Consider the following 27,872-nt stretch of genomic DNA (forward strand, 5'->3'; position numbering starts at 1 on the left):
TTGTACTGAGAACAATTTAGTAAACACTGCTTCTGTAAACTAAATATTTGAAATATGATTCTCACTCACCTTCTTCCCATCCTACCCCTCCTTCTGAATTCAGAAACTTTTACTAAGTCTCCCTACTTTTCACAGCAATAAAGTTATTTGCATAGGTTCTATAAGAATCTGTCCTCCTTTGTTTTTAAACCAAGATATAAATGGACAAACTGATTGTGCAACCAAGGCCTCACATGGAGTATCATATTTGAGAATGATAGTCATTTAATCAGGTATGATAATATACTTTTAAAGAATAAGGTTGATCTTACCTCAACTTTATGGAGCAAATGTCCACAAATTTCCTCTCAGGGAATTATCCTGGTACCTGACTTGCAGGGTCCCAGTATAAATGTGGTAGGAAGTTCACTTTCCATCAGGTTAGGAACCTTAGAAAAGTTGAGGGACCTTGAGAAGAGATGACTTTCCTCAAATTTATAAGTACTACAGGTGAAATCTGGTAGAGAGAATTTCTTGGCCTTGGTTTCCCAGCTTTGGAATAGCAAAAAATAACAACCCCTCCCACACACGGACAATTCACAGTTTTGTATATATTTGTAAATTCACTTCCTAATTGCCTGTGTGTGTTTTAATTCTCTTTTGAACCAGTTGTAACATCTTACTGGTTCTTTATTAATTAATGAGTTAAATAAAATCTTTCACATGTGTTCAAAAAAATTAAAATAGAAATTAAAACTCCAAAAAGAGAGAAAATGATTTGGAAGACAAGTAAAAGAGATCTAAAACATACATAGGGTCCCCAAAGAAGAAAACCGAAATAATGAAATAAAAACAAATGTTAAAAACAGTTCTGGAAAATTTTCTAGAAAAAGAGGAATACTTGAATTTACATATTGAAAAAGTACACTATGTTCCAGAAGAAGATATTTCCTAGTATAATCTATTCAGCTACCAAATTTTTTTTTTAGTTAATAGATTTTATTTTATTATTTTACTTTAAAATAAAATCCATTTTTAATAACATTTTCTAACCCATCATCCCTGGAGCTATACCCAACGGCCTTTTTTGGGGGGTATATAATTCTTTTTATATGTTGCTGGGTTTTTTCTCCAGCTTCACTGAGATATATTTGACATATAACACTGTGTAAGTTTAAGGTGTACAATGTAATGGTTTGATATATGTGTATACTGCAAAATGAGTGTCACAATAAGTTAACATATCTATCACCTCACATAGTTACTATTTTTCGTGTGTCATGAGAACATTTAAGATTTACTTAAATCTTAACTTTCAAACATACAATCCAGTATTGTTAACTACAGTCACCATGGTGTACATTATGTTTCCAAAACTTATTCATTTTCTAACTGGAAGTGTGTACCCTTTGACCACCATCAGCCATTTCCCCCATCCTCCATCCCCTGGCAACCACCAATCTACTCTGTTTCTATGAGGTCATTTCTTTTTAGATTCCACATATAAGTTAGATCATACAGTATTTGTCTTTCTCTGTCTGACTTATTTCACTTAGCATAATGTCCTCCAGGTTCATCCATGTTGTCACAAATGGCAGGATTTCCTTCTTTTTTAAGGCTAAATATTCCATTGTTTATATATATATACACACATACACCCCGCATTTTTTTAATCCATTCATCCTTTGCTGGACACTTGGATTATTTCCATGTCTTGATTATTGTGAATGATGCTGCAATGAACATGGGGGTGCAGATATCTCTTTGAGATACTGATTTCATTTCCTTAGGATATATACCCAGAAGTGAAATTTTTGGATGATGTAGTAGTTCTATTTTTAATTTTTTGAGGGCCCTCCATACTGTTTTCCAAAGTGGCTGTACGAATTTATATGCCCACTAACAGTGCACAAGGGTTCCCTTTTCTCTGCATCCTCACCAGCATTTGTTGTCTCCTGTCTTTTTGATAATAGCTATTCCTTTCAAGCAGTCTTAGATTCACAGCAAAATTGAGCGGAAGGTACAGACAGTTCATGTATACATCCTATCCTGCCCCCCCCCAAACCTCCCCCACTATTGCCATCCCACACCATAATGGTACATTTGTTATAATCATTGAACCTACAATGACACATTATCTTCACCAAAAGTCCATAGTTTACATTGGGGTTCACTCTTGGTGGTGTACATTCTATGGGTTTTGACAAATACATAATGACATGTATCCACCATTGTAGTATCATACAGAACAGTTTCACTGCCCTAACAATTCTCTGTGTTCTATCTATTCATCCCTCCCTCCCCAACTAACCCCTAGCAAACCATAGTTTTGTCTTTTCTGTAATGTCATATAGCTGGAATCATATAGTATGGAGCCTTTTCAGATTGGCTTCTTTCACTTAGTAATATGTATTTAAGTTCCTTCCATATCTTTTCATGGCTTACTAGCTCATTTTTTCTTAGCTCTGAATGATATTTCATTGTTTGGATATACCATAGTTTATTTATCCATTCACCTACTGAAGGATATCTTGGTTGCTTTCAAGTTTTAGCAATTATGAATAGAGCTTCTATAAACATTCATGTGTAGGTCGTTGCATAGACATAGATTTTCAATTCACTTGGGTGAATACCAAGGATCACAGTTGCTGGATTGTATGGTAAAAGTAAGTTTAGTTTTGTAAGAAACTGCCAAAAAGTGTCTTCCAAAGTGGCTGTACCATTTTGCATCCCCACCAGCAATGAATGAGAGTTCCTGTTGCTCCACATACTCACCACCATTTGGTATTGTCAGTGTTTTGGATTTTTGCCATTCTAATAGATATGTAGTGGTATCTTATTGTTGTTTTAATTCGCAATTCCCTAATGACATAGATAGCCAGCCCTGGTGGTCTAATGGTTAAGATTTGGCGCACTTCCCCCTGTAGCCTGGGTTCATTTCCCAGTCACGGAACCACACTACCTGTTTGTTGGTTGTCATACTGTAGTGGCTGTGTGTTGCTGTGATGCTGAAAGCTATGCCACTGGTATTTCAAATACCAGCAGGGTCACCCATGATGGACAGGTTTCAGCAGAGCTTCCAGACTAAGACAGACTAGGAAGAAGATCTGACCACCCACTTCCAAAAAAATTGGCCATGAAAACCCTATGAATAGCAGCTGAGCACTGTCTGATGTAGTGCCAGAAGGTGAGAGGATGGTGCAAAAAGACCTGGCAGGGTTCCACTCTGCTATACACAAGCTCGCTAGGAGTCAGAATCAACTCGATGGTAATAACAACAAAATGACATAGATAGATAAAGATAGAAATAGATATAGACATATATAGATATGTACAGAGAGAGTCTAGCTGTGTTCCCAGAAAGAAGAAATAGATTTTTTAGTGGATACCTAGCATTCTGACATACTTTTAAAATTAAAGTCCTTGAAGCTATGAATTTCACTCTGAGCACTGCTTTAGCACTTTAGATTCTGTTACGAGGTATTTTCATAACCAAGGGTTTTGTTTCCTGATTCCATTATTAATTTCTAGTTTTACTGCATTGTGGTCAAATAATGTTGTCTGTTTTATTTTTTACATCTTGGAATTTATTCAGGTTTTCCTTGTAATCAATTTTGTAAATGTTCAAAGGGCACATGAAAAGAAGATGAGTTTTCTATTTTCAGGTTATAGAGTATATTTCTATTAAATCTTCTATACTAAGTATATTATTTAGGTATTCTCTATCCTTTCTTTTTGTTGTTTTTATTCCTTTAAATGCCTATTATAGATTGAGAGGGATGAATTAAATCTTATGTTTATGTTCTTCCTTATCATTCCTATAGCTTGATACCAAAATCCATCAAAGATACCATATATACACTAAAAGAAAATGACAGACCAATAATTTCTAAATATTATGAAACCAGTTCATCAACATTTTAAAAGCAATAGCACCCCATGACCAAATAGGATCACAGAAATGTATAGATGCAACAATGACAATTTTAGGAAATATATTATTATAATTTAATATATTAATACTTCAAATGAGAAAAACCATATGATTATCTCTATAGAAGCTGAAAAGGCATGTAATTCAATTCAATATCTATTGATTTTTTTAAAAATTCTAACTAAAACAGGAACAGATGGACACAATGTAAAAAAAAGTCTATCTAAACCTAAAGCCAATGCCATCCTTAATGAGGAAACAGTAGTAAGCTACCACATAGCTTCAAAAAGTTTGCTACTATTTTGATTATTTTATGTTAGCAGTATCTGATATTGATTGTGGTGTGGCAGACTATTTAGTTAGAGTTAAAGCTTGATTAAATTAGACATAAATCTAGTGACCTAAGAGCAATAATGTCATATTGAACAATAATGATCCTACTTTTATATTCAATACTACAGTTCTATAAAAAGCAAAGTAAAAAATAGTCTTACTCCAAGTAGTGTGTGATAGAGTCAAAACATAGACATACACTGGGGAAAAATTAGTTTTTAAAGAAGCATTTGACTGGTTATCAAGTACTGCAGTGGCACAAATTTCTGGTGATAAAAGACTGGGTTACTCAGATATGAAACACCCTTCATAACTGTGTTACCGAGCTCCTAGTTCCCACTGTACCTGTTTCTTTCAGGAGATTCCAGATGTCTCTGCATTTATGGATCTGTTCAAGTGCACGATTCAGTAACCTGGTCTATTTGGCAACAATGCAATGAGAAAATTAGCAAGTTAAGCTATTAAAGCAAATTAAATTAAATTTTAATTTTAATTAAGCAAATTAAAATAATCTCATATCATTTTCATTAAAAACAGTTAAAAATAAAATGATAGTTTAAACTAGACATCCTGGAATTTATATAGAAATATTAACCTCTATTCGTACTTTTCCTTTATGTCCCAGGAAAAGGAGGATTAAACAGATAATCTTGAGCATTATCATTTTCTTTAATAATCTAGGACAAAAGAGAAGCACTTCCAGAATGGTGGTGTGAGGAGCTCCATGGACACTCTCCCCAGCAAAACAACCATAAGAGGCGAAAATTATAAAACACGATCATGTAAAGGCTTAGGAAATTGCCAAAAGGGCATATAGCAAATGGGGAAATATCTATTGCAGGAAATTTATGAAGTCTCAGTAAGAACAATGAGCTCATCAACCTCCCCAGCTCAGTGTGATGTAAGCACTACTTTAGGTGGGTGAGGCCAAGAAGATGAGGCTCCCTCTACCCTCAGCTTCCAGGGGATTCCCAGAAGGGGCATGCTGCCAGTACTTCTCATCCCCCTGCCCCAGGTCTGTACTGCAGAAGCTCTATTATAAACAAGCACAACTGAGAGGCTGGAGTTCTTTTCCTCTACCCAGTCCCTATATCAGGCATGGCAAATTGAGAATACTGGGTCTCAATTGCCCTCACCTCAGCTTGCATATAGGATAGAGTTTTCATGCTGGGAGAGGCAGGCCAAGAATGCCAGGGACTACAACTCCCGTCTAGCCCCCAACTCATAGAGCTGGACTGTCATCCTGATAGAAATGGGCCACTGTCCCCACCTCCAGCTCCAAAACAGTGGTATAGAGTTTCTGCTCAGGAGGAGAGGCAGGTCATTAGAAGAGTGAGCTCTGTAGCTCTCCCTAAGGGGACTGACTTTAATTGGAACAGAACTTAGGGAAGTTCAAGTCTAAGTGTACTATAAAAAACCATGGAGATTTTGGTGTTGAGCAATTAAGAGGAGTCTGGTAGCTCAATGATGTCAACAAGCAAAACAGTAGACCAGCTAGAAGTTTACAGAGAGAACCAGGGGAAAAGAAAGCTAAGAAGATACCTACCCCTTCAAAGGGGCCTTACTTTAATTGGATCAGACTGTGGAGCAATTTATGCCAAAGAGCATTTTCAAACACACACACACACACACACATACAGAGCAATCACCTAGTAATTAGTCAAGAATAACATCTGGGTGGGATACCAATAGAAGAAGATCATTCAGCAGTTTAACATGGAGATCTGGGAAAGAGAGTAAAAAATAACCCTGCTAAAACCACTTTCATCCCTCTGCAGGGGAGGGGTCAGGGTAACTGCACAGGCAAACACTGTGATCTCCAAGGAGTGGTATCAGAAGCTGTACATTTCTGTACAGTGGGGAAATAGACTTCACTGAACTAGCCCAGCCAAGTCACTGAACAAATAAACAAGCAAATATTAACAAGAACAAGCCCCAGAGGGGGAATCAGTATCCAAAGATGCTCCAATATATTACCTAAAATGTCCGTTTTTCAACCAAAAATTATGAGGTATGCAAAGCAACAGAAAAGTATGACCCATATGCAGGAAAAGAGCAGGCAACAGGAACTGACTTTGGAAAGGTCCAGATGCTGAATTTAGCAGACACAGATTTCAAAGTAGCTATTTTAAATATGTTCAAACAACTAAAGGAAGCCACCCTTAAGAAAGGTATGATAACAATGTCTCAGCAAATAGAGACTATAAATAAAGAAGGCAGTGGGATAACATATTCAATGTGATGAAATAAGATAACAGTCAACCTAAGAATCTAATATCCAGCAAAACTATCTTTCAGAACTGAAAGCACAGTAAATTCCAAGATAAACAAAAGTTTAGAGAATTTGTTGCTAGCAGAACCGTTTTACAAAAATGCTAAGAGAAGTTCTTCAGGCTGAAAGAAAGTGACACCAGATAGTAATTTGAATCCAAATGAAAAAGCAAAGTGCACTGGTAAAAGTAATTATGCAACTATAAAAGACAACATAAATATGTATTTCTTTTTTCTTCTTTTAACTGTTTATAAAAGCAATTATATACTTAACAGATATCCATAGACCATTCTACCAACCCATGAAGAATACACATTCTTCTCAAGCATACATGGCACTTTCTCCAGGATAGACCATATATGCTAGGCCACAACACAAACTTCAAATAAATTTCTTTTTGGCTAGGAAAGACTAGCCCTAAGCTAACATCTGTTGCCAATCTTCCTCTTTTTTTTTCCTCCCCAAAGCCCCAGTACATAGTTGTAAGTCCTTCTAGTTCTTCCATGAGCCACCACCACAGCACAGCTACTGACAGACGAGTGGTGTAGTTCTGCGCCTAGGAACTGAATCCGGGCCGCTGAAGCAGAGCACGCCAAACGTTAACCACTAGGCCATCAGAGCTGGCTCCAAATAAATTTAAAATAACTTGAAGTCACACAAAATATGTATGCTAACCATAGTGGAATAAGATTAGAAATCAATAAAAGAATAAAATTTGGGAAATTCACAAATATATGGATATTAAACAACAGATTCCTAAATAAACAATGGGTCAAAGAAAAAAATCACAATGAAAATTAGAAAATACTTTCAGATGAATGAAAAGAAAAACACAACATACCAAAATTCAGGGGACACTGTTCAAGCAGTGTGCTATGGTCTGAATGTATCCTCCCCAAATTCATATGTTGAAATCTTAATCCCCAAAGGTGATGGTATTAGTAGGTGGGGACCTTGGGGGGTGCTAAAGTCATAAGGATGGGGCTCTCATGAATGGGATTTGTGCCTTTTATAAGAGGCTCCAGAGAGATCCCTAGCCCTTTCTACCATGTGAGGACACAGCAAGAAGGTGCCGGTTATGAACCGAGAAGAGGGCCCTCACCAAAGTATTCAACCATGCTGGCACCTTGATCTTGGACTTCCAGCCTCTGGAACTGAGAAATAAATTTCTGTTGTTTATAAGCTTACCCAGTCTGTGGTATTTTATTACAGTATCTCAAACAGACTAAGACACAGTGCTTAGTGGGAAATTTATAGCTATAAAAGCTGATTAGAAAAAGAAGAAATAAATCAATAACCTAAACATTCACCTTAAGGAACTGGAAAAAAAAAAGAGCAAACCAAACCTTAAGCAACCAAAAGGAAGAAAATAATAAAGATTAGAGTGGGAATTAATGAAATAGACACTAGAAACATAATAGGGAAAAAAATGAAACCAAAAGTTAGTTCTTGAAAAAAAGCAACAAAACTGATAAACCTTTGCATAAAGTGATTAAGAAAAAAGGAGAGAAGACACAAATGACTAAAATGAGGAGCAAAAGAGTGGGGACCATTAATGACCTTACAGAAATGAAAAGGATGATTATAAGGGAATCCCATGAACAACTGTAAGCCAACAAATTAGATAACTTAGATTGTAATGGACACATTTCTAGAAACATAAACTACTGAAACTGACTCAAAAAGAGATGAAAAATCTGAATAGACTACAAAAAAGAAAGAAAAAAAATTTATACTCTGAAAACTACAAAACATGGTTGGAAGAAATTAAAGACCTAAATAAAAGGAAAAATATTCCATATTCATGGGTTATAAGACTTAATATTGTTAAGATTGCAATTTAGATCTAAATTGATCTAAAGATTCAGTGCAATACCTATCAAAATCTCAGCTGGCTTTTTTGCGTAAATTGACAAGTTGAACCTAACATTCATATGGAAATTCAAGGGATCCAGAATAGCTAAATAATCTTGAAAAAGAAGAACAAAGTTGGAATACTAACACATCCTTCTTTCAAAACTTACTCAAAGCTACAATAATAAAAACAGTGTGGTATTGCCATAGGGATAGACATAGGCATCAATGGAATAGAACTGAGGTTCTAGAAATAAACCTTCTCATTTATGGTCAATTGGTTTTCAATAAGGGTGCCAGGATAATGCAGTGAGAAAAAGTAGTCTTCAACAAATGAACTGGATGTTCAAGTGCAAGAGAATAAAGTTGGACCCCTATCTTATACCATACACAAAAATTAACTCAAAATGGATCACAGACCTAAATGTAAGAACTAAAAATACAAAACTCTTAGGGATGAGCCTTCAGGACCTTGGATTAGGCAATGGTCTTAGACACAACACCAAAAGCACAAGCAACAACAACAAAATAAATAAAATAGGCATCATGAAAATTAAAAATGTTTGTGCTTCCAAGGACAATAGCAAGAAAAGGAAAAGATAACTCACATAATATGAGAGAATAATCGCAAATCCTATCTGATAAGAGTCTAGTATCAAGAATATACAAAGAACTATTAGAACTCAATAATAAAAAGACAAATAACCCTATTAAAAATGGGCAAAAAATCTGAATAGACATTTTCCAAAGGAGATATATAAATGACAAAAAGGACATGAAAAGATGCTCAACATCTTTTGTCATTAGTCATGATGTCATTAGTAATGGCATCATTAGTCATTAGGGAAATGCAAATCAAAACTGCAATGAGATAGCACTTCATATTCACTAGGATGGCCATAATCCAAAGGACATAATAGTGGTGGCAAGGAGGTAGAGAAAGTGGACCCCCTCATCCAGTGATGGTGGGAATATAAAATGGTGCAGCTGCTTTGGAAGACAATCTGGGAGTTCCTGAAATGATTAAACACAGTTACCATATGACCCAGCAATTCTAATCCTACGTATATATTCAAGACAAATAAAAACACATATCCACACAAACTCTGTACATGAATCTTCATCACAGCTTTATTCATAATAGCTGAAAATTGGAAAAACCCAATATCTATCAATGGATGAATGGATAAACAAAATGTGGTATATTCATACAATGGAATATTATTCAGCCATAAAAGGAATGAAGTACTGATCCAAGTTACAACATGGAGAACCTAGAAAACATTGAAAAATTATAAAAAGTCAGTTAGAAAAGACTGTAAATCATATGATGACATTTATATGAAATATCCAGAACGGGCAAATCTATAGAGATAGAAAGTACATTAGTGGTTGCCTAGGACTGGTGGTAGGGATGGGGAGTGACTGAAAATGGGTGAGAGGTTTATTTTTAGAGTGATGAAAATGTTCTAAAATTAGATTATGTTGATAGTTGCACAACTCTGTGAATATGAGGATTAAATTCTATACTTTAAATGGGTGAATTGTAAGGTATGTGAATTATACCTCAATAAGTCTGTTAAAAAATAATCTTAGGGGCTGGCCTGGTGGCACAGTGGTTAAGTGCACACGTTCTGCTTCAGTGGCTGGGGGTTCACTGGTTTGGATCCCGGGTGCAGACATGGCACTGCTCAGCAAGCCATGCTGTGGCAGGCGTCCCACATATAAAGTAGAGGAAGATGGGCACGGATGTTAGCTCAGGGCTAATCGTCCTCAAAACAAACAAACAAAAAAAGCTCAAAAAAAAAAAAAACCTAAGATGGGGTCAGGATACTTTCCTGTAAAAGTCCAGACAGCAAATATTTTAGGCTTTGCCAGCCACATAAACTCACTTTCACATATTTTTCTTCGTAATCTTTTACCAATGTAAAAACCATTCTCAACTCTGAGGCTGTAGAAAAACAGGCCGTGTGACTGATTTGGCCAGTTAGCAGTAGTTTATCCAGCCTGATTTAGGAAAAAGATGTGGTTCTTTCATAAATTACAATTACTCTATTTTTTTAAAGCATCCTTCACTTCGCCTAACTCATACTCAGGAGAGTAGAGACAATGTTGATAGGACTATGCAGTCTATATTTCTTCATCATTTACTTATTTGGAAATACTCCAATTTATGAGGATTTAGAGAACAAGGGACAGATATATATATAATAGAATTCAACAAGTCTTCATTAGACAGACAGAGCACCGTGGTCTAATTCATAGAGACTAGAGTTAGATGGTAAAAGGCAGAACTGCATCTTTAATTATCCAAATAGATATCATTTCAAAAGCAAAGAAGATTTTAGAAGGGTTACTAGGTTAGGGAGTTCTTAGGAAACATAAGTTTGTGCAAGAGAAAGAACACAGAAAAACAGAGAACAGTTGTTACAAACAAACACAATAATTGATGATTGTACTTAAACATTTGTGAGGAGTGACATCGGCATCATGGCAGAGTAAGCTTTCCTAGTAATCTCCCCTCTCCACCATACAAGGAAAAAGACATTCACACTCCAACAGAGGACATCCAAACACAACAAAAAAGACGTCTGAGAGACCCATGCAGCCATATGACAGAAGGCAGAGAGGCTGGAGCCCCCCTCAGAGGAGGTGGAACGGGGTAAGAGAAAACTTCATTCCTTCCCCAAAAGACTGGGATCTGGGACTGCGGGCAGCCTCTGAGAGGGAAGGAAGAGGGGAAGGGATGTTTGTTCATGGGAACACCAAAGAGCTCCGAGGGCCATTGCAGCCTAGGAGAAAGACCCTACTGAGGTGAAAGCTAATGCGGGGGTGACCTCATCAAGCCAACACCCCAGGAGAGCAGATGAGGGCAGAGCAAGAAAGCCCCAAGAGCATGTAGAAGAAAGTGCCCCTCTTCCCCACCTGCCCAGTGCTAGCTCCAGTGCCTGAGATCTCGGAGGAACACAGAGGGCTCAGAACATGTGGCTCTTGATCACCACCCAGTGGCGAGAGGCAATAACTGCGACCAAATAAAACCATGATGTGCAAAAACAGAGCCATGTCCTCTAGCAGTATCAAAAATTATGTTAAATCTCCAGACCAGAGAGAAACTGACAAGTACCCAGAAATAAGTCCTGAGGACACAGAAATATGTAACGTAAATGACAGAGAATTGAAAATAGCTATCATCAAAAAACTCAACAAGTTAAAAGAGAATGTAGAGAAACAATTGAACGAGTTCAGGAGCTATGTCACAAAAGAGATTGAAACTATAAAGAAGACTCAATCAGAAATATTGGAGATGAAAGACACAATGGAAGAGATAAAACAAAATATGGATTCCCTGAATGCTCAAGCGGAAATCATAGAGGAGCAAATCAGCATAATCCAGGATAGATATGTTGAAATGCTCCAGATAGAGGAGGAGAGAGAACTAAGACTAAAAAGAAACAAAGAAAATCTCTGAGAAATATCCAACTCAATTAGGAAATGCAACATAAGAATTATAGGTATTCAAGAGGAAGAAGAGAAGGAGAATGAAGCAGAAAGTTTGTTCAAAGAAATCATAGCAGAGAACTTCCCAAACCTAGGGAAGGGGATGGAAATCCATGTGGAAGAGCCTATCAGATCTCCTAAATATGTCAATGTAAAAAGACCTACTGCAAGGCATATAGTAGTGAAACTGGCAAAAGTGAATGACAAAGAAAGAATGCTAAGGGCAGCAAGGCAGAAGAAAATAACCTACAAAGGAACCCCTACCAGGCTTTCAGAAGATTTCTCTGCAGAAACCTTACAGGCTCGGAGAGACTGCAATGACATATTCAAATCATTGAAGGACAAAAACTTTCAGCCAAGAATACTCTATCCAGCAAAGATATCCTTCAGATATGATGGAGAAATAAAAACTTTCCCAGATATACAAAAGCTAAGGTAGTTCATAGCCACGAGGCACCCCCTACAAGAAATCCCAAAGAAGGCCCTCAAACATGAAAAAAAAGAGAGAAACTGGTCACAAAGCACAGAGTAAGGAGATAAATAGGTAGCCCAAATCAGAAAATTGTAGCTAAATATCAGAACAGGTTAGCAAATACTCAAGAATGGCATTAAAGATACAGGGAAGGAAAATGCCAAAAACAAAGATAAGCTTGTCATTTTAATCACAAACTCACAACACAAGATGGAATACGATGTGAGAAAAACAACTTAGGAGGGGAGGAGGAAAGGGACTGAATTGGTTTAGTCTAAGGAAATAAGAGGTCATCAGAAAATGGACTATCTTATCTACGAGATTTTGAATACAAACCTCATGGTAACCACTAAACAAAAAAGCAGAACACAAACACAAATAATAAATAAGAAGAAAACAAACACAACGTAAAACACTACATAACTCAATTGGTAGACCAAAAAACACAGGAGGAGAAACAAGAAAATGCAGGAGAACCAGAAAAGAAGTGATAAAATGGCAGCATTAAGTCTCATATATTGATAATCACCCTAAACGTAAATGGATTAAATTCTCCAATAAAAAGATGCAGAGTGGTGAGATGGATTAGAGAACAAGACCCAACAATATGTTGCCTCCAGAAAACACATCTCAGCTCCAATGACAAACATGGGCTCAGAGTAAAGGGATGGAAGACGATATTCCAAGCTAATGGCAAACAAAAGAAAGCAGGTATTGCAATACTTAGACAAAGTAGACTTCAATATAAGACAGGTAAAGAGAGAAGAAGACAGGCAGTATATAATGATCAAAGGGACATTCCACCAAGAAGACATAACACTTATAAATATCTATGCACCCAACACAGGAGCACCAAAGTACATAAAGCAACTATTAACAAATCTAAAAGAAGACATTAATAATAACACAATAATAGTAGGGGACCTCAACACTCCACTCACATCACTGGATAGATCATGGAGACAGAAAATCAACAAGGAAACAGGGGAATTAAATGAAAAGCTAGACCAGGTGGACTTAACAGACATATATAGAACACTCCATACAAAAACAGCAGAATACACATTCTTCTCAAGAGCGCATGGAACATTCTCAAGGGTACACCACATGTTTGGAAACAAGGCAAGCCTCAGTAAGTTTAAGAAAACTGAAATAACAACAAGCATATTTTCCAATCACAATGCCATGAAGCTGGAAATTAATTACAAGAAAAAAGCTGAGAAAGGGACAAAGATGTGGAGACTAAACAACAGGCTACTGAACAACCAATGGATCACTGAAGAAATTAAAGGAGAAATCAAAAAATATCTGGAGAAAAATGAAAATGAAAACATGCCGTACCAACTCATATGGAATGAAGCAAAAGCCATAGTAAGAGGGAAATTCATCGCAGTACAAGCTCACCTTAACAAATAAGAAAAATCCCAAATAAGCAATCTCAAACTACACCTAACTGAATTAGAAAAAGAAGAACAAAGCCTAAAGTCAGAAGAAGGAGAGAAATAATAAAAATCAGAACAGAAACAAATGCTATTGAAACAAAAAAGGCAATAGAATGGATCAATGAAACACAGAGCTGGTTCTTTGAGGAGATAAAGAAAATTGACAAACCCCTAGCCAGACTTACAAATAAAAAAAGAGAGAAAGCTCAGGTAAATAAAATTAGAAATGAAAGAGGAGAAATAACAATGGATACCACAGAGATACAATGGATTATAAGAGAATACTACAAAAAGCTATGTCAACAAAATGAACAATCTAGAGGAAATGGATAAATTCTTAGACTCTTACAAACTCCCAAAGCTGAACCAAGAAGAAATAGATAATCTGAATAGACCAATCACAAGTAAAGAGATGGAAACAGTAATCAAAAGCATCCCCAACAATAAAAGCCCAGGACCAAATGGCTTCCCTGGAGAATTCTACCAAACTTTCGGAGATGACTTAATACCTATCCTTCTCAAGCTATTCCAAAAAATTAGGGAAGATGGAACACTTCCTAACACATTCTATGAGGCCAACATCATTCTGACACCAAAGCCTGACAAGGACAACACACAAAAGGAAAACTACAGGCCAATATCACTGATGAACATAGATGCAAAAATCCTCAACAAAATTTTGGCAACCCAAATACAGCAATACATCAAAAAGATCATACATCATGATCAAGTGGGATTTAAACCAGGGACACAGGGATGGTTCAACATCCCCAAATCAATCAGCGTGATACACCACATCAACCAACTGAGGAATAAAAACCACATGATCATCTCAATAGATGCAGAGAAAGCATTTGACAAGATCCAACAGCCATTTATGATACAAACTCAACAAAATGGGGATAGAAGGAAATTACCTCAACATAATAAAGGCCACATAAGACAAACCCACAGCCAACATCATACTCAATGGGCAAAAACTGAACACCAACCCTCTGAGAACAGGAACAAGACAAGGAGGCCCACTTTCACCACTCTTGTTCAACATAGTACTGGAGGTTTCAGCCAGAGCAATTAGGTAAGAGGTGGAATAAAAGGAATCCAAATAGGCAGTGAAGAAGTGAAACTCTTGCTGTTGGCACATGACATGATATACAGAAAACCCTAAAGAATCCATCAGAAAGCTATTAGAAATAAGTAACAACTACAGTAAAGTTGCAGGGTACAAAATCAACTTATAAAAATCAGTCGCATTTCCATACTCTAATAATGAACTTACAAAAAGAGAACTCAAACATACAATTCCATTTATAATTGCAACAAAAAGAATAAAGTATCTAGGAATAAATTTAACCAAGGAGGTGAAGGACTTATACAATGAAAACTATAAGACATTATTGAAAGAAATAGATAATGACATAAAGAGATGGAAAGAGAGTCCATGCACATGGATTGGAAGAATAAACATAGTTAAAATGTCCATACTACCCAAGCAATCCATAGATTCAATGCAATCCCAATCAGAATCCCAATGACATTCTTCATGGAAATAGAGCAAATCCCAAAATTCATATTGGGCCACCAAAGACCCCGAATTGCTAAAGCCATCCTGAGAAAAAAGAACAAAGTTGGAGGCATCATAATCCCTGACTTCAATATGTACTACAAAGCCATAGTTATCAAAACAGCATGGTACTGGTACAAAAACAGGCACACAGATCAGTGGAACAGAATTGACAGCCCAGAAGTAAAACCACACATCCACGGACAGCTAATCTTTGGCAAAGGTGCCAAGAACATAAAATGGAGAAAAAATAGTCTCTTCAATACATGGTGTTAGGAAAACTGGACAGCTACATGCAAAAGAATGAAACTAGACCATTATCTCACACCATACACAAAAATAAACTCAAAATGGATCAAAGACTTGGACATAAGTCCTGAAACCATAAAACTCCTGGAAGATAATATAGGTAGTACACTCTTTGACAGCGAAATTAAAAGGATCTTTTCGAATACCATGTCTACTCGGACAAGGGAAACAAAAGAAAACATAAACAAGTTGGTGTTCCTCAGACTAAAGAGGTTCTGCAAGGCAAAAGAAACTAGGATCAAAACAAAAAGACAACCCACTAAGTGGAAGAAAGTATTTGCAAATCATATATTCGACAAGGGGTTAATCTCCATAATATATAAGGAACTCACACAATTGAACTACAAAAAAACAAACAGCCTGATCAAAAAATGGACAGAGGATATCAACAGACATTTTTACAAAGAAGATATACAGAGGGCCAATAAACACATGAAAAGATGTTCAACATCACTAATCATCAGGGAAAGACAAATCAAAACTACACTAAGATACCACCTTAAACCTGTTAAAATGGCTATAATCACTAAGACTAAAAATAACAAATGTTGGAGAGGGTGTGGAGAGAAGGGAACCCTCATACATTGCTGGTGGGAATGCAAACTGGTGCAGCCATTATGGAAAACAGTTTGGAGATTCCTTAAAAAAATAAAAATAGAAATATCATATGACCCAGGTATCTCACTACTGGGTATCTACCGAAATAACTTGAAATCAACAATCCAAAGTAACATATGCACTCCTATGTTCACTGCAGCACTATTCACAAGAGCCAAGACATGGAAGCAATCCAAGTGCCCATCGACCGACAATTGGATAAAGAAGATGTGGTATATATTTACAATGGAATATTACTCAGGCACAAGAAAAGACAAAATCATCCCATTTGCAACAACATGGATGGACCTGGAGGGAATTATGCTAAGTGAAATAAGATAGACTGAGAAAGACAAACACATATGATTTCACTCATATTTGGAATATAAACAAACACAGGGACAAAGAAAACAGTTCAGGGGAAGGGTGTGGGGGGTGGGCACAGCGGTTGAAGGGGAGCACTCACGTGGTGATAGTCAAGAAATAATTTACAACTGAAATTTCACAATGATGTAAACTATTATGAACTCAGTAAAAAATAAGCAAAAAAACAAAAACAAAAAAAACCCAGACTTATATAGTGAAAAAAAAGAGCTTTCTGAGCTGAGAAAAAGATGAAACCAAACAAAAACAAACATTTTGTGAAACTTACCTCACATCAATTTGATCTCTATTCACTGAGATATAAAATTTAACAAAGTCAGGACTACCAACTTAAAAAGGATAACTTTTAAAAAGTTAAAAGCACTATGTAAAAACAAGATGTTATTACTATTTTTTAGTAAAGCAAAGGACCCTATTGAGAATAAAATTACATTTAGCCGTACTTGGTAAGAAGCAAAATGGCTGTTTTTGGTTTTGCTCTGGGGCACACAGATTCTTTTCTCATCTTCTTTTACAATGAAAAGATTCCTAAAATGAGGCCCCTTTACTCCTCAAGGACAAGGACTTTGTCTTCTTTATCCCCAGTACCTAGCAGAGAGCTTGGTACTCAAATGTTTGTTGAACTCAACAAGGGATGAGAAAGGAAGGGAAATATGTTGGTAGAGATCTGGTGAGAGTTGTTCCAGATCTGAAGGATCATATGAAAGGAGAGATTAACAGAAGGAAGAAAATAAACAGCAAGATGAATTTTACACCAATTAGAAAGAAGTGAAGCTGGCAAGTATGGGAAACTGGCAAGTTTTCTTCATCTAGATAAGAGGAAAAAAGCAGAGAGATCTAGATCTTAAAATCATGCAAATGACTGTGGTCCAATTTGGAGAGAATTTTCTTAGCCTGAAAGAAGGAAGGCAAAGAATTAAAGACAGCCAAAACTCTGGTGTTTGGGAGACTGAGATGTTGATGTTGGTATCTTCTAAAAGGGGTAAGGTTTAAGACACCGAGAGTGGAATTCAGGCAAGGGTAGGAATTTTGCCGTCTTATTAAAATTGAGTTGATAAAATATTTAAGGATGTGGGCCAAAGAAAGCAAATGCAATTGAGCGAAGAAAAACAAGCCAAGTAAATAATTTTAGATGGCTATCAAAGCTGTGGAAGTAGGTGAGTTCTTCCTTAGAAAATGTGTGAAAGGAAACAAAAATAGAGAAAATACTCCTATGGACTACGTATGGTAACAGGGAGACGATGGAGATAAGGAATATTTAAAAACAGATTCGGAAAGAGTGGTCCATGGGCAGGGGCATTTTAAAAGAAGAGATATTTAATCTTTTTAAAAGAAGAGGCCAAGCAAAATGTAACATTTCCTTAGGAAGGAATTAGCTATTATAAGTCTTTGAAATCAAGATGCGGCTGGAATGGAGGGAAAGGATTCTCTAAAGAGAATCAAAAAGAACTGCATCGGGGAAGGCAAACATACCAAATAGCATGGTGAACTCTTGTGTTTTCTTTGAAGATGGCACATTACCTGTTGAAAAGTTGTTGAAGCTTTTCTCCCTTGCTCTAGATCAACTGCAGCTGCCATAAGTAAACATGTTTTCTGTGCAATCAGAATGACTTGATCAGAAGGACAAAACTGGGACAGCTGATAAGAAATAACCAAAATATCACTGAATAGTGAGAATTCTGCCAGGTGAACATAAACAATCAGAATGAAAATCAGCAACATCCTGCCTGAATGAGAAGATTCAGCTGGAAAAGCACATCTCACTTTAAAAATGACATAGAGTAGAACATTGATTTACGGTTTTAATTTTATATTACTTCATTGTCTTTTAGCACCTTTCCAGAGATAAAAAGCTTCATTTTGTCACAATTCTTGTATCTTTCTCAGTGACAAGTACTGTCATTTGGCCCTGTATTTCTATCCAGTGATTTACTTCTTGGTTTATGTTGTAATTTCTAAGTGATTTTTCCTTAGCAAACAGATCTCTTCTTTGCACTGAATACAGCTGAAATTAGTATATATATATTGTCATGGTTGAAAGAAACAATGTCAAAGTTTGACAGACATTACACATAACCTCATCATTAAACTTTGTCCTCTAGCTTTAGAAAAAAACCTCCAAGCTTTGTACTACAATAAAACTCTAGGCCGCTTGGGATTCTTACATGGAATCTTACTAGAGCTATCACAAATGTCAAAAACAAAACTAATTTATTTCACCTAATTAAAATGGCAATTATACCTGAACTGTCAAAGACTATTTCTTTCTTTCTTTCTTTTCTCTTTTTTTTTTTTTTGAGGAAGATTAGCCCTGAGCTAACATCTGCCACCAATCCTCCTCTTTCTGCTGAGGAAGACTGGCCCTGAGCTAACATCTGTGCCCATCTTCCTCTATTTTATATGTGGGATGCCTGCCAGAGCATGGCTTGATAAACGGTGCATAGGTCTGCGCCCAGGATCCGGACCTGCAAACCCCAGGCCGCCGAAGCCGAGTGAGTGAACTTAACTGCTAAGCCACCAGGCCAGCCCCTCAAAGACTATTTCTTAATCTCTCAAAATGTTTAGTGGTCATAATCATCACCATCATTGAATTAATAGCATTTCAAGACACCCAATCTCTCTAGGTCTCAGGTTATTCATATATAAAATGAGGGAGCTGTGTTAGATTGTCTCTGTACTTCTTTCCAGTTCTAAAACTCTCAACATTTAATCTATTTCAACACATCATACTGTGTACTCCTGAATGTGTATGACAGATATTCTTTCGCCCCTCTCCTTTTATTTTCTCATCAATACTTGTTCTCTTTCTGTCATTTAACCTCTACCTTGGAGGCTAATGACTATTTTAAAATGCTTATAATTACAAAATAAGCTCACAAATCCTTACACACCGAACCTGCTCTAGGAAAAATTATAAAGTAGGACCAAGATTCTTAGCATCATTTTCACTCCTTGTTGTCCCTAGATACCTATTCTATATTCCTATTGACCTATACCCAAAAGCCTTCCTAATGTTTTAGTAATTGACAACTTCTTAGTGTATTCTCCTCCTAAAGATAGTTATAGCCAGCCCTGGTGGTCTAGTGGTCGAGATTCAGTGCTCTCACTGCTGCGGGCTGGGTTCATTTCCCAGTCAGGAAACCACACCACCCATCTGTCGGTTGTCATACCGTGGTGGCTGTGTGTTGCTGTGATACTGAGAGCTATGCTACCAGTATTTCAAATACTGGCAGGGTCACCCATGGTGGACAGGTTTTAGCAGAGCTTCCAGACCAAGAAAGACTAGGAAGAAGGACCTGGCCACCCACTTCCAAATACATTGGCCATGAAAACCCTGTGAATAGCAGTGGAACATTGTCTGATATAGTGCCGGAAGGTGAGAGGATAACACAAAAAGACCTGGCAGGGTTCCACTCTGCTGTACCCAGGCTCGCTAGAGGTCAGAATTAACTCAATGGCACTGATGATAAAGATAGTTATATTTTAATATAGGACTCTGAGAGACTAAACCTTCAAAGGCAAAGCAATAAGTTTTTTAAGGTAGAACTTTGGGCTTCATGATGGTTGTTTCTGATATTTTGGTATGGGGAGACCTGCCTCATGTTCTCATGTTATACCTTATAGAGATCAAATTCTCCTTAGGTCATTCCTGCTTAGACATATATTAAAAGTTCTTAGATTAAAAGCTAATCCCACTCTATATTTAGCCCATGACCATAGCCATAGTGGTCATATCCTTGCTGTGGTTCACACACGAGATACTTATTAGAAGATATTTACCTTATAAGAAAGCATGAAAAACTCTCTCATTGTCACTGGGTCTTTGTCACATTGCACAGCCAAGTTCCAAGCTGAAATAATATAATATAATTATGCAAATCTACTGTTTAATCTGTACCATTATAATCTCCACTACCTATGTCTTTAATATTAATATACTAATGAGGTATTTCTCAGGGGTTAAAAAAGCTAACTTTAGGTTTTTAGAGAAATTTTTTCCAGGTAAATTTAGATACCTCTATCACTTCCAATCTTTAATTCTAGGCTAATGACCAAAGGAGGTAGTGCTGAATTTTATTTTAAAAATTGGGGACATACAATAAATTCTTGGTTGGCACAAATCCAGCTAAAAAATGAGGATCGCCAAGGAGCTCACCAACTGTAAATGGTGAAAGAAATTTAAAATTCAGCAAAGAACAGGGTACATTAGAATCAAGGTTGAAGAAAATTGCTGGAAAGATTCACATCTTCCATAGAGCAGTGGAACCCTCTATTAGGCAACATTCAGCATGATTTTCACCTTGGAAAATCAAAATTAAAATTCAGTAGAAGAAGTACTAGAAAACAAGTTTTCAAACTTCCAAAAGATCAAAGTCATTAAACCTTTCTATAGTGTAAATGTTTGTTATTTTCCATTATTTGCATAAATTTCTTAGAAGCCAGATTGCTGTATTTATTCCCTTTTCTCTTAGATTAGAGCCTCAGTAAACCTCACAAAGTAGAAAAAGGTCCATGTAGAACCAGTCCACTTGGTGACATGGCTGCTTAATTGCTCTTGCTTATTACTGTAGTAACTGCCTCCACCAATTTTTTAAATGTTTCTATTGAAATAGAACCTACATAAAATAAATTACACAACTCATAATTGTACAGCTCGATGAATTTTCAGAGTGAATATATCCATGTAACCAATCTGGATCAAGAAAGATCTTGATCACTACCAGAAAACCAGAAGTAACTCCATCAACCCTCTTCAAGTCCAACCCCTAGGAGAGGGTAACCACTATCCTGAGTTCCAACATCATAAATTAGTTTTGCCTGTTGTTTTTTTACTATATATAAATGGAATCATGCAGTATATACTCAATGTCTGACTTCTTTTGCTCAACATTATGTGTGTGAGATTCATCTATATTGTTGCGTGTAGTTTTTCTTTTTCTTTTTTTTTTTGAGGAAGATTAGCCCTGAGCTAACATCTGCTGCCAATCCTCCTCTTTTTGCTGAGGAAGACTGGCCCTGAGCTAACATCCACGCCTATCTTCCTCTATTTTATACGTGGGATGCCTACCACTGCATAGCTTGTCAAGCAGTGCCATGTCTGCACCCAGGATCCGAACCGGCGAACCCCGGGCCGCCAAAGCAGAACGTGCGCACTTAACCACTGCGCCACCTGGCCAGCCCTCATGTAGTTTATTTTTGATGAATCACATTTAGAAATAAATTGGACATTCTAGACCAAGTTTAGGAGCATAACCTTGGGGACCTGCAGTTATAATTCATGATTTTACTCTTAGAGTCATTTCTATAGAAAAGGAAGAAAACTAATGTTTATTGAGTACCTACTATATCCAAGGTACATACACTGTTTCATTTAAAACCTTTAATAATCCTACGAAGTATGTATAATTATTCTCATTTTATAAATAATGAAACAGAGATTAAGCAAGTTATCCTTGTACCCATAGCTACAAACGAAAGAGTCAGAACTTGAATCCACATTTGTCTGATTCTACTACCCCACAATGTTTCCCATGCTACAGAATTTCCTTTTACCTATTTTTCGAAACCAATGAGCTTCATTAGTCCTTGAGTCTGAAGTTGAGGCTTTTCCATCAAAAAACTGAGCAAGTTTCAGGAGTGCTGCATCAAACAGGAAAATATGATATTGAGGTCTTTTACTTCATACTCTAGCAAAATTGTTAATCCTGCTTTAAAAACAGTCAAACATGAGTTTGAATTTAGAAAGTTCTTTTTTTTGTGTTTGTGCATGAATGCATACCAAAAGTAATTAAAATGACAAAAAAGCATTACCAAGCTCCAAGAAGCTGGTTACCTCAAATTTTGGGGGACAAGCACGTCTTTGGAGAGATTTATAATTTTAATTAAAGCAATCATTCAACACCTGAGGTAGAAAGATATGATTTACGTGTAAGGAAATAAAGAATAGGAACAATCATTAAAAAGACTGAAATGGAGATTGAGAATTGGAAAAGTGCCTATCTATAGGCTGACATAATATTTACTGAGCTCCTACAGCAAGCACAGTACAGAACCAGAACATGCTGTCATCATCAGAAAGCATATATTACATACCCACATGCCTTTCTGAGAGATAAGAATGCCAAACAGCAAAGTTTTTCTCTTTTGAGAACCTTTGGTTTCTAAACCACTTTGCTACATTTAACACATTGTTGACAGGTATTTGAAGTATAAAATTGAACTACCACAATAAATGGAATAGAATTTCTAAGATCTGAACTTTCTGGTGTATTTCGGACATAAGGAAATAGATGCATGGACAGTGGTAATTGGAAGACCTGTTAGGCAAAAGGGACACCAGGTAAGAAAGCATGGAGTTGGAAAAAGGGATGCAATGTAGCTAGGAGCTTAGCTTGAATGAAATGGACAGGGAGGAATTATTAGTAGATAGGGGAGATGATCCAGACTTGGGTAGATAGGAGGACAGCTTCAAAATTACAGAGTAAACAATCTGAATTTGATTCAGAGGACATGAAAATTAGCAGGGTTCAGAAAATTTTCATTTGTCTTGATTCTTTTTCATCTGTTCAATTCCTAGGTTAGGAGCAAGTGGCAAGAAGGAATGGGGGCAGGGCGGGAAATGTCTTTAAAACAAATTGGAATAAAATCAGAACTGAAATTACATTTGGAGATTAGTCCTGTTGATGACAAACTTTTCCCTGCCTGTGAATAGAGAAACCAAGGTAGACTGCTGTGGCAAACATTAATCAAAGCACGACATTTAACTCAAACATGAAGTTTGAGTTAATGTGCTCAGTGTACCTGGAGAATTTAATAGAGGATAGAGGCAAGATAAAGGACTGAAAATAACCAAGGAGATATTTACCTATATTCAAGCAAGTCAAGAGTCTATCCATTTCTTTCTTTCTAAAAGATAAAGAAAAGAGTGTTTTCCTACTGTTCCAAAGCTTTACCATAGAAAAGTACCAAAAGGAGACACTATTTGTGCCTGAGAGCTGTGCAAAGAAAATGCAAAATTGTGAAGTTTGTTGTTCAAGGCCCCAACTTATCATTTCAACACCATTTTCCCCCACTACAGGATACTGTGCCTCATTCCCAGTGCTGATATTTTTTCTCTTTTCTTCTTCTACACCTACTCCCAACAGAGGATTTAAATGACTGATAAGGTTTTTTATCACAGGGTCATAGAATTTGAGAGCAGGTAGTAATCTCTATGATTTTTAAGCTTTTTTTTTTTTTTGAAGAGGGGGAATTGGAACCTTTGTCTCAAATAAAATTTTATAGAAGTCTAATATACAAGAAAAGATAAAAGTGTAGCTGCTTGGGTTGAACCAGTGGTAGGTGGAGGCCTAGAGTCTCACCTTCCTGGAAGTCCCTGAGGTAGTGCCACAGAATTTCCAAGGTTCTGAGGAACATAGTCTAAAAATCACTTATCCAGTCCAGACCCTTCATTTTACAGATGAGAAAACAGACCAGCAAATGGGGGATGATTTGTCCAATGTCAGGCAAGTAATGATAATGTCATGACTATTACCCAGGTCTCTTGACCCTTTGTCAAGCTTCTTTAAGGGGTAATATAAATTTTAACAGAGGAAAAACATCTCATTTTGCCTAAACAAAGGAACAAATTTTTTAAAAATTTAGCATATGAGTTGTTAATACTTACATAGATACTGATAGTTGAAAATCATAGGACTTTTAGAAGAGAAAGGAACTTTAGAAATTATCCAGTCCAGCTTTCTTTATTTAACAGATGAGGAAAATAAAGCTTAGAAGTGTTAAATAAGTTGTTACTGCCTAAAGTAAACCGGAAGTTAGTGAAATAGCTGAAATTAGAATTCAATTCTCTGACTCTTCCCATTGAATGAGGCTTTTTTTTTTTTTTTTTTTACAAGTTAGTCTAATCTATTTGTTAAATCAGGTCCTGGCCTCTACCTGAAAACACTGCTAGCAGTTCTGTTACTATATTTACTTGAAAACAATAAAGGTATGTTTTAAAAATATTCTGTAATTTGTTTATCAATAATTCAAACAGGATCCCTTCCCTTTTCCCTGTCTCTAAACTGGTTTTAATGAATAGGATTTGACTGTATGCCACAATTATGTGGAATATAAAGTACCTTACAAGACCAGTGCTAAAGATCTTCTTGTAAAGAACTGATATTCAGTCATTTAAATAAGTTGAGTGGCTATTATGTGTCAGATACTGTCCCTAGGTTCCAGAGATACAAAGATAAACACAAACAGTCCTGGCCCTCAAGGAGCTCTTACAATATAGTAACTATCAAGGTTTAATATCTGAGTTTCCTTTTTTTTTTGTGAGGAAGATTGGCCCTGAGCTAAAATCTGTGCCAATCTTCCCCTATTTTAATGTGGGATGCCACACAGCATGGTTTGACCAGTGGTGCTAGGTCTGCACCCAGGATCTGAACCTGTGAACCCAGGGCCACCGAAGCAGAGTGTGCGAACTTAACCACTACACCATCGGGCTGGCCCCTCTGAGTTTCCTTTTTTATTTTTAAATTTTTTATTGTGGAAAACTCCAAAGATGTTTATATGTTAACAGATGAATGAATCCCTATGAACCCATCACCCAGCTTCAGTAATTATTAACTCATCATCGATCTTATTTTAATGATACCTCCACCCACTCCTTCCCCTCCCATATTATTTTGAAGTAAATTCCAGACATCATATCATTTCATCCATAAATATTTTAGAATGTGTCTCTAAGACATAAGGATTCTTTTTTTAATTTAAAAAAAATTTTTAAGCTGTTTTTTTCCTGCTTTTTTTCTCCCCAAATCCCCCCAGTACATAGTTGCATATTTTAGTTGTGGGTCCTTCTAGCTGTGGCATGTGGGATGCTGCCTCAGCATGGCCTGATGAGCGGTGCCATGTCTGCGCCCAGGATCCGAACTGGCGAAACCCTGGGCGGCCGAAGCACAGTGCACGAACTTAACCACTCAGCCATGGGGACGGCCCAAGGATTCTTTTTTTAAAACAACCACATTACCATTATAGGCTTAAAAATTAATAATTTCTTAATATCATCAAATATTTGGTCATTATTCAAAATTTCAAATTGTCTCAATATCTTTTGTTTGTTTGAGTTCTCTTCTAGTGGATTCTTACAGCCTGTAAAGAAGAGGCAAAAATTATCATATATGCTTGGGTATAATTTGCACTATGAAAAAAAGTTATGTCATCAATCCAATATTATCTCCATCACAGTTACTTCCCAAATAAATTAGCTGAAAAAATATATTGTCTCCAGGTACAAATACATAAAGCAAAAGTAAAGTAGAGAGACACTATTACAGGGCTTTTGTCCAAGTAGAGAATGTAGAGATGGGTGATATTTCTCTGAAAGTTATCCCTAATCAAGACCTTGAATGGAGTTTTCTTTCAAATCATTAAAAGGTAGTGAATTTTGTGAATGAAAAATTGGTGACCCAATTCTTCCATGATTGTTAAGTTCTTGATATCTTATGCCATAGAAAACGCAAACAGAAAGATATTTGAATACTCCCAGCTAAGCTGATGAAGAATCAGAATCAACAAGCCAACCAGGTTATATGTTTCTGTGGGAAAGTAAGAGATATGTCTATATTTAAGTCTCCTGTTAAGAAAGAGGGAAACAGATGCAATATCACAATGAAATCATAGCTAACATGATTGAGGGCCTAGTAAGGGCCTGGCACTCTTCTTCTAAGTGTTTTACACATATTTACTCATGGGATCATCACAGCAACCCCATAATGTAGGTACTACTATCATTCTCTTTTTACAGATGGGGAAACAGAAGCCCAGGTTCCACATCTAATAAGTGGCAGAGCCAGGATATGAACCCAGGAAGACTGGCCCCAGAGCTTATATTGATCTTATCCATTATACTATACATCACTCAATATCAGGTTTATATCGAAATTAACTATAATTTTTCTAATGGTTATACATCATTTCTGTTGAAATAACTTACTTGTTTTCAGATTCTGGCATTTGAGAAACTTTTGGAAGAACAAGACGAAACAAACACCTGCATGATAAAGTAATATAAAAAGTGATGCTTAGGAAAAAACATGTGAAAGAATTTATACCAAGTTATTAACCTTGATTACCTCAGGAGTCAGAAGTGTGAAAAGAGAGAGTAAGGAGGAAATTTTATTTTATTTAAAGATCTTTGTATTGTTTTAATGATTGCAATGAAAACATCCCAATTTTGTAATTTTGGAAGTGTAATTTAATAAAATAATTTTAAAACAAAAGTGTTGCTTATGACAAATTCTTAAATAGTTACACAGTTTATATCATCGCCCCAAATCACCTGCTATAACATCAGGTATGATGTACAAGTCTTTATATTTTTCTTTCTGTAAAGGAACCTGGAACTGCCTTTTGGGCTCCATATAAACTAGGATGACGATTTTTTGAAGGGATCTGGCAGTATAATGACAAACTGACAAAATAAGGTAGTTTGTAAAGTGTAAAACCCTAAAAATCTTTAAAAATACCATCTATCCTGAATGATTTTAGCTATCTATCTGACTGAAGGCATGCAAGTGTCTCAAGACTCCTTCTGATACTTTTATTTCTGTGACTCTATTTCCCTTTGAAGTGTGGCCTCAAGTGTAGTTGATCAACAGGGGAACCACTATAGAACCCTCTGGTTTCCAATTTTTCCCACTGGCATATTCTCAGTCACATCATTAGGAGCTATCATATCCTAACCTCACACTCCTCTGCCACACTATTGTATATAAAAGTTCCCTTTTGATAAACCATTTTTCTTCATAAAAAAAGAGAAGGGTGAAGATCAGGTTCAAATGATCTTTTTTTACTTTAAGCATCCCTATCAAATTTCCAATGGCATTTTTTTCACACAAATAGAAAGAAAATCCTAAAATTCATATGGAACCACAAAAAACCCCGATAGCCAAAGCAATCTAGAGAAAGAAAAACAAAGCTGTAGACATCACATTTGTGATTTCGAACTATACTACAAAGCTACAGTAATCAAAAAAGCATGGTATTGGCATAAAAATGGTCACATAGACCAAAGGAATGGAATAGAGACCCCAGAAATAAACCCATGTATATATGGCCAACTAATACTTGACAGGGGAACCAAGTATATTCAATGGGGGAAAGATAGTCTTTTCAATAAATGGCGCTGGGAAAACTGGGTATTGACATACAAAAGGATGAAATTGGACCCCTATCTTATACTACTC

General features: G+C 36.5%; 1 protein-coding gene across 3 annotated transcripts in view; it reads right to left on the reverse strand.

Moving 5' to 3' along the window:
* Nucleotides 1-27,872, reverse strand: part of TEX11 (testis expressed 11) — a 363,973-nt gene that overhangs the window by 47,170 nt on the left and 288,931 nt on the right. For all 3 annotated transcript variants that reach the window (XR_002805590.2, XM_023634526.2, XM_023634525.2), the window contains exons 20-25: nucleotides 26,621-26,677; nucleotides 23,504-23,544; nucleotides 22,192-22,278; nucleotides 20,419-20,489; nucleotides 18,160-18,276; nucleotides 4,592-4,664 (exon numbers count right to left, since the gene is read on the reverse strand). Coding sequence is in view for 2 of the 3 variants with exons in the window: in XM_023634526.2 (XP_023490294.2) it covers nucleotides 4,592-4,664; nucleotides 18,160-18,276; nucleotides 20,419-20,489; nucleotides 22,192-22,278; nucleotides 23,504-23,544; nucleotides 26,621-26,677 (446 nt within the window). In the remaining variant the exon portion in view is untranslated. The remainder of the gene's footprint in view (nucleotides 1-4,591; nucleotides 4,665-18,159; nucleotides 18,277-20,418; nucleotides 20,490-22,191; nucleotides 22,279-23,503; nucleotides 23,545-26,620; nucleotides 26,678-27,872) is intronic.

The sequence above is a fragment of the Equus caballus genome, chromosome X (assembly GCF_041296265.1).
Source record: "Equus caballus isolate H_3958 breed thoroughbred chromosome X, TB-T2T, whole genome shotgun sequence".
NCBI classification, from domain to species: Eukaryota; Metazoa; Chordata; class Mammalia; order Perissodactyla; family Equidae; genus Equus; species Equus caballus.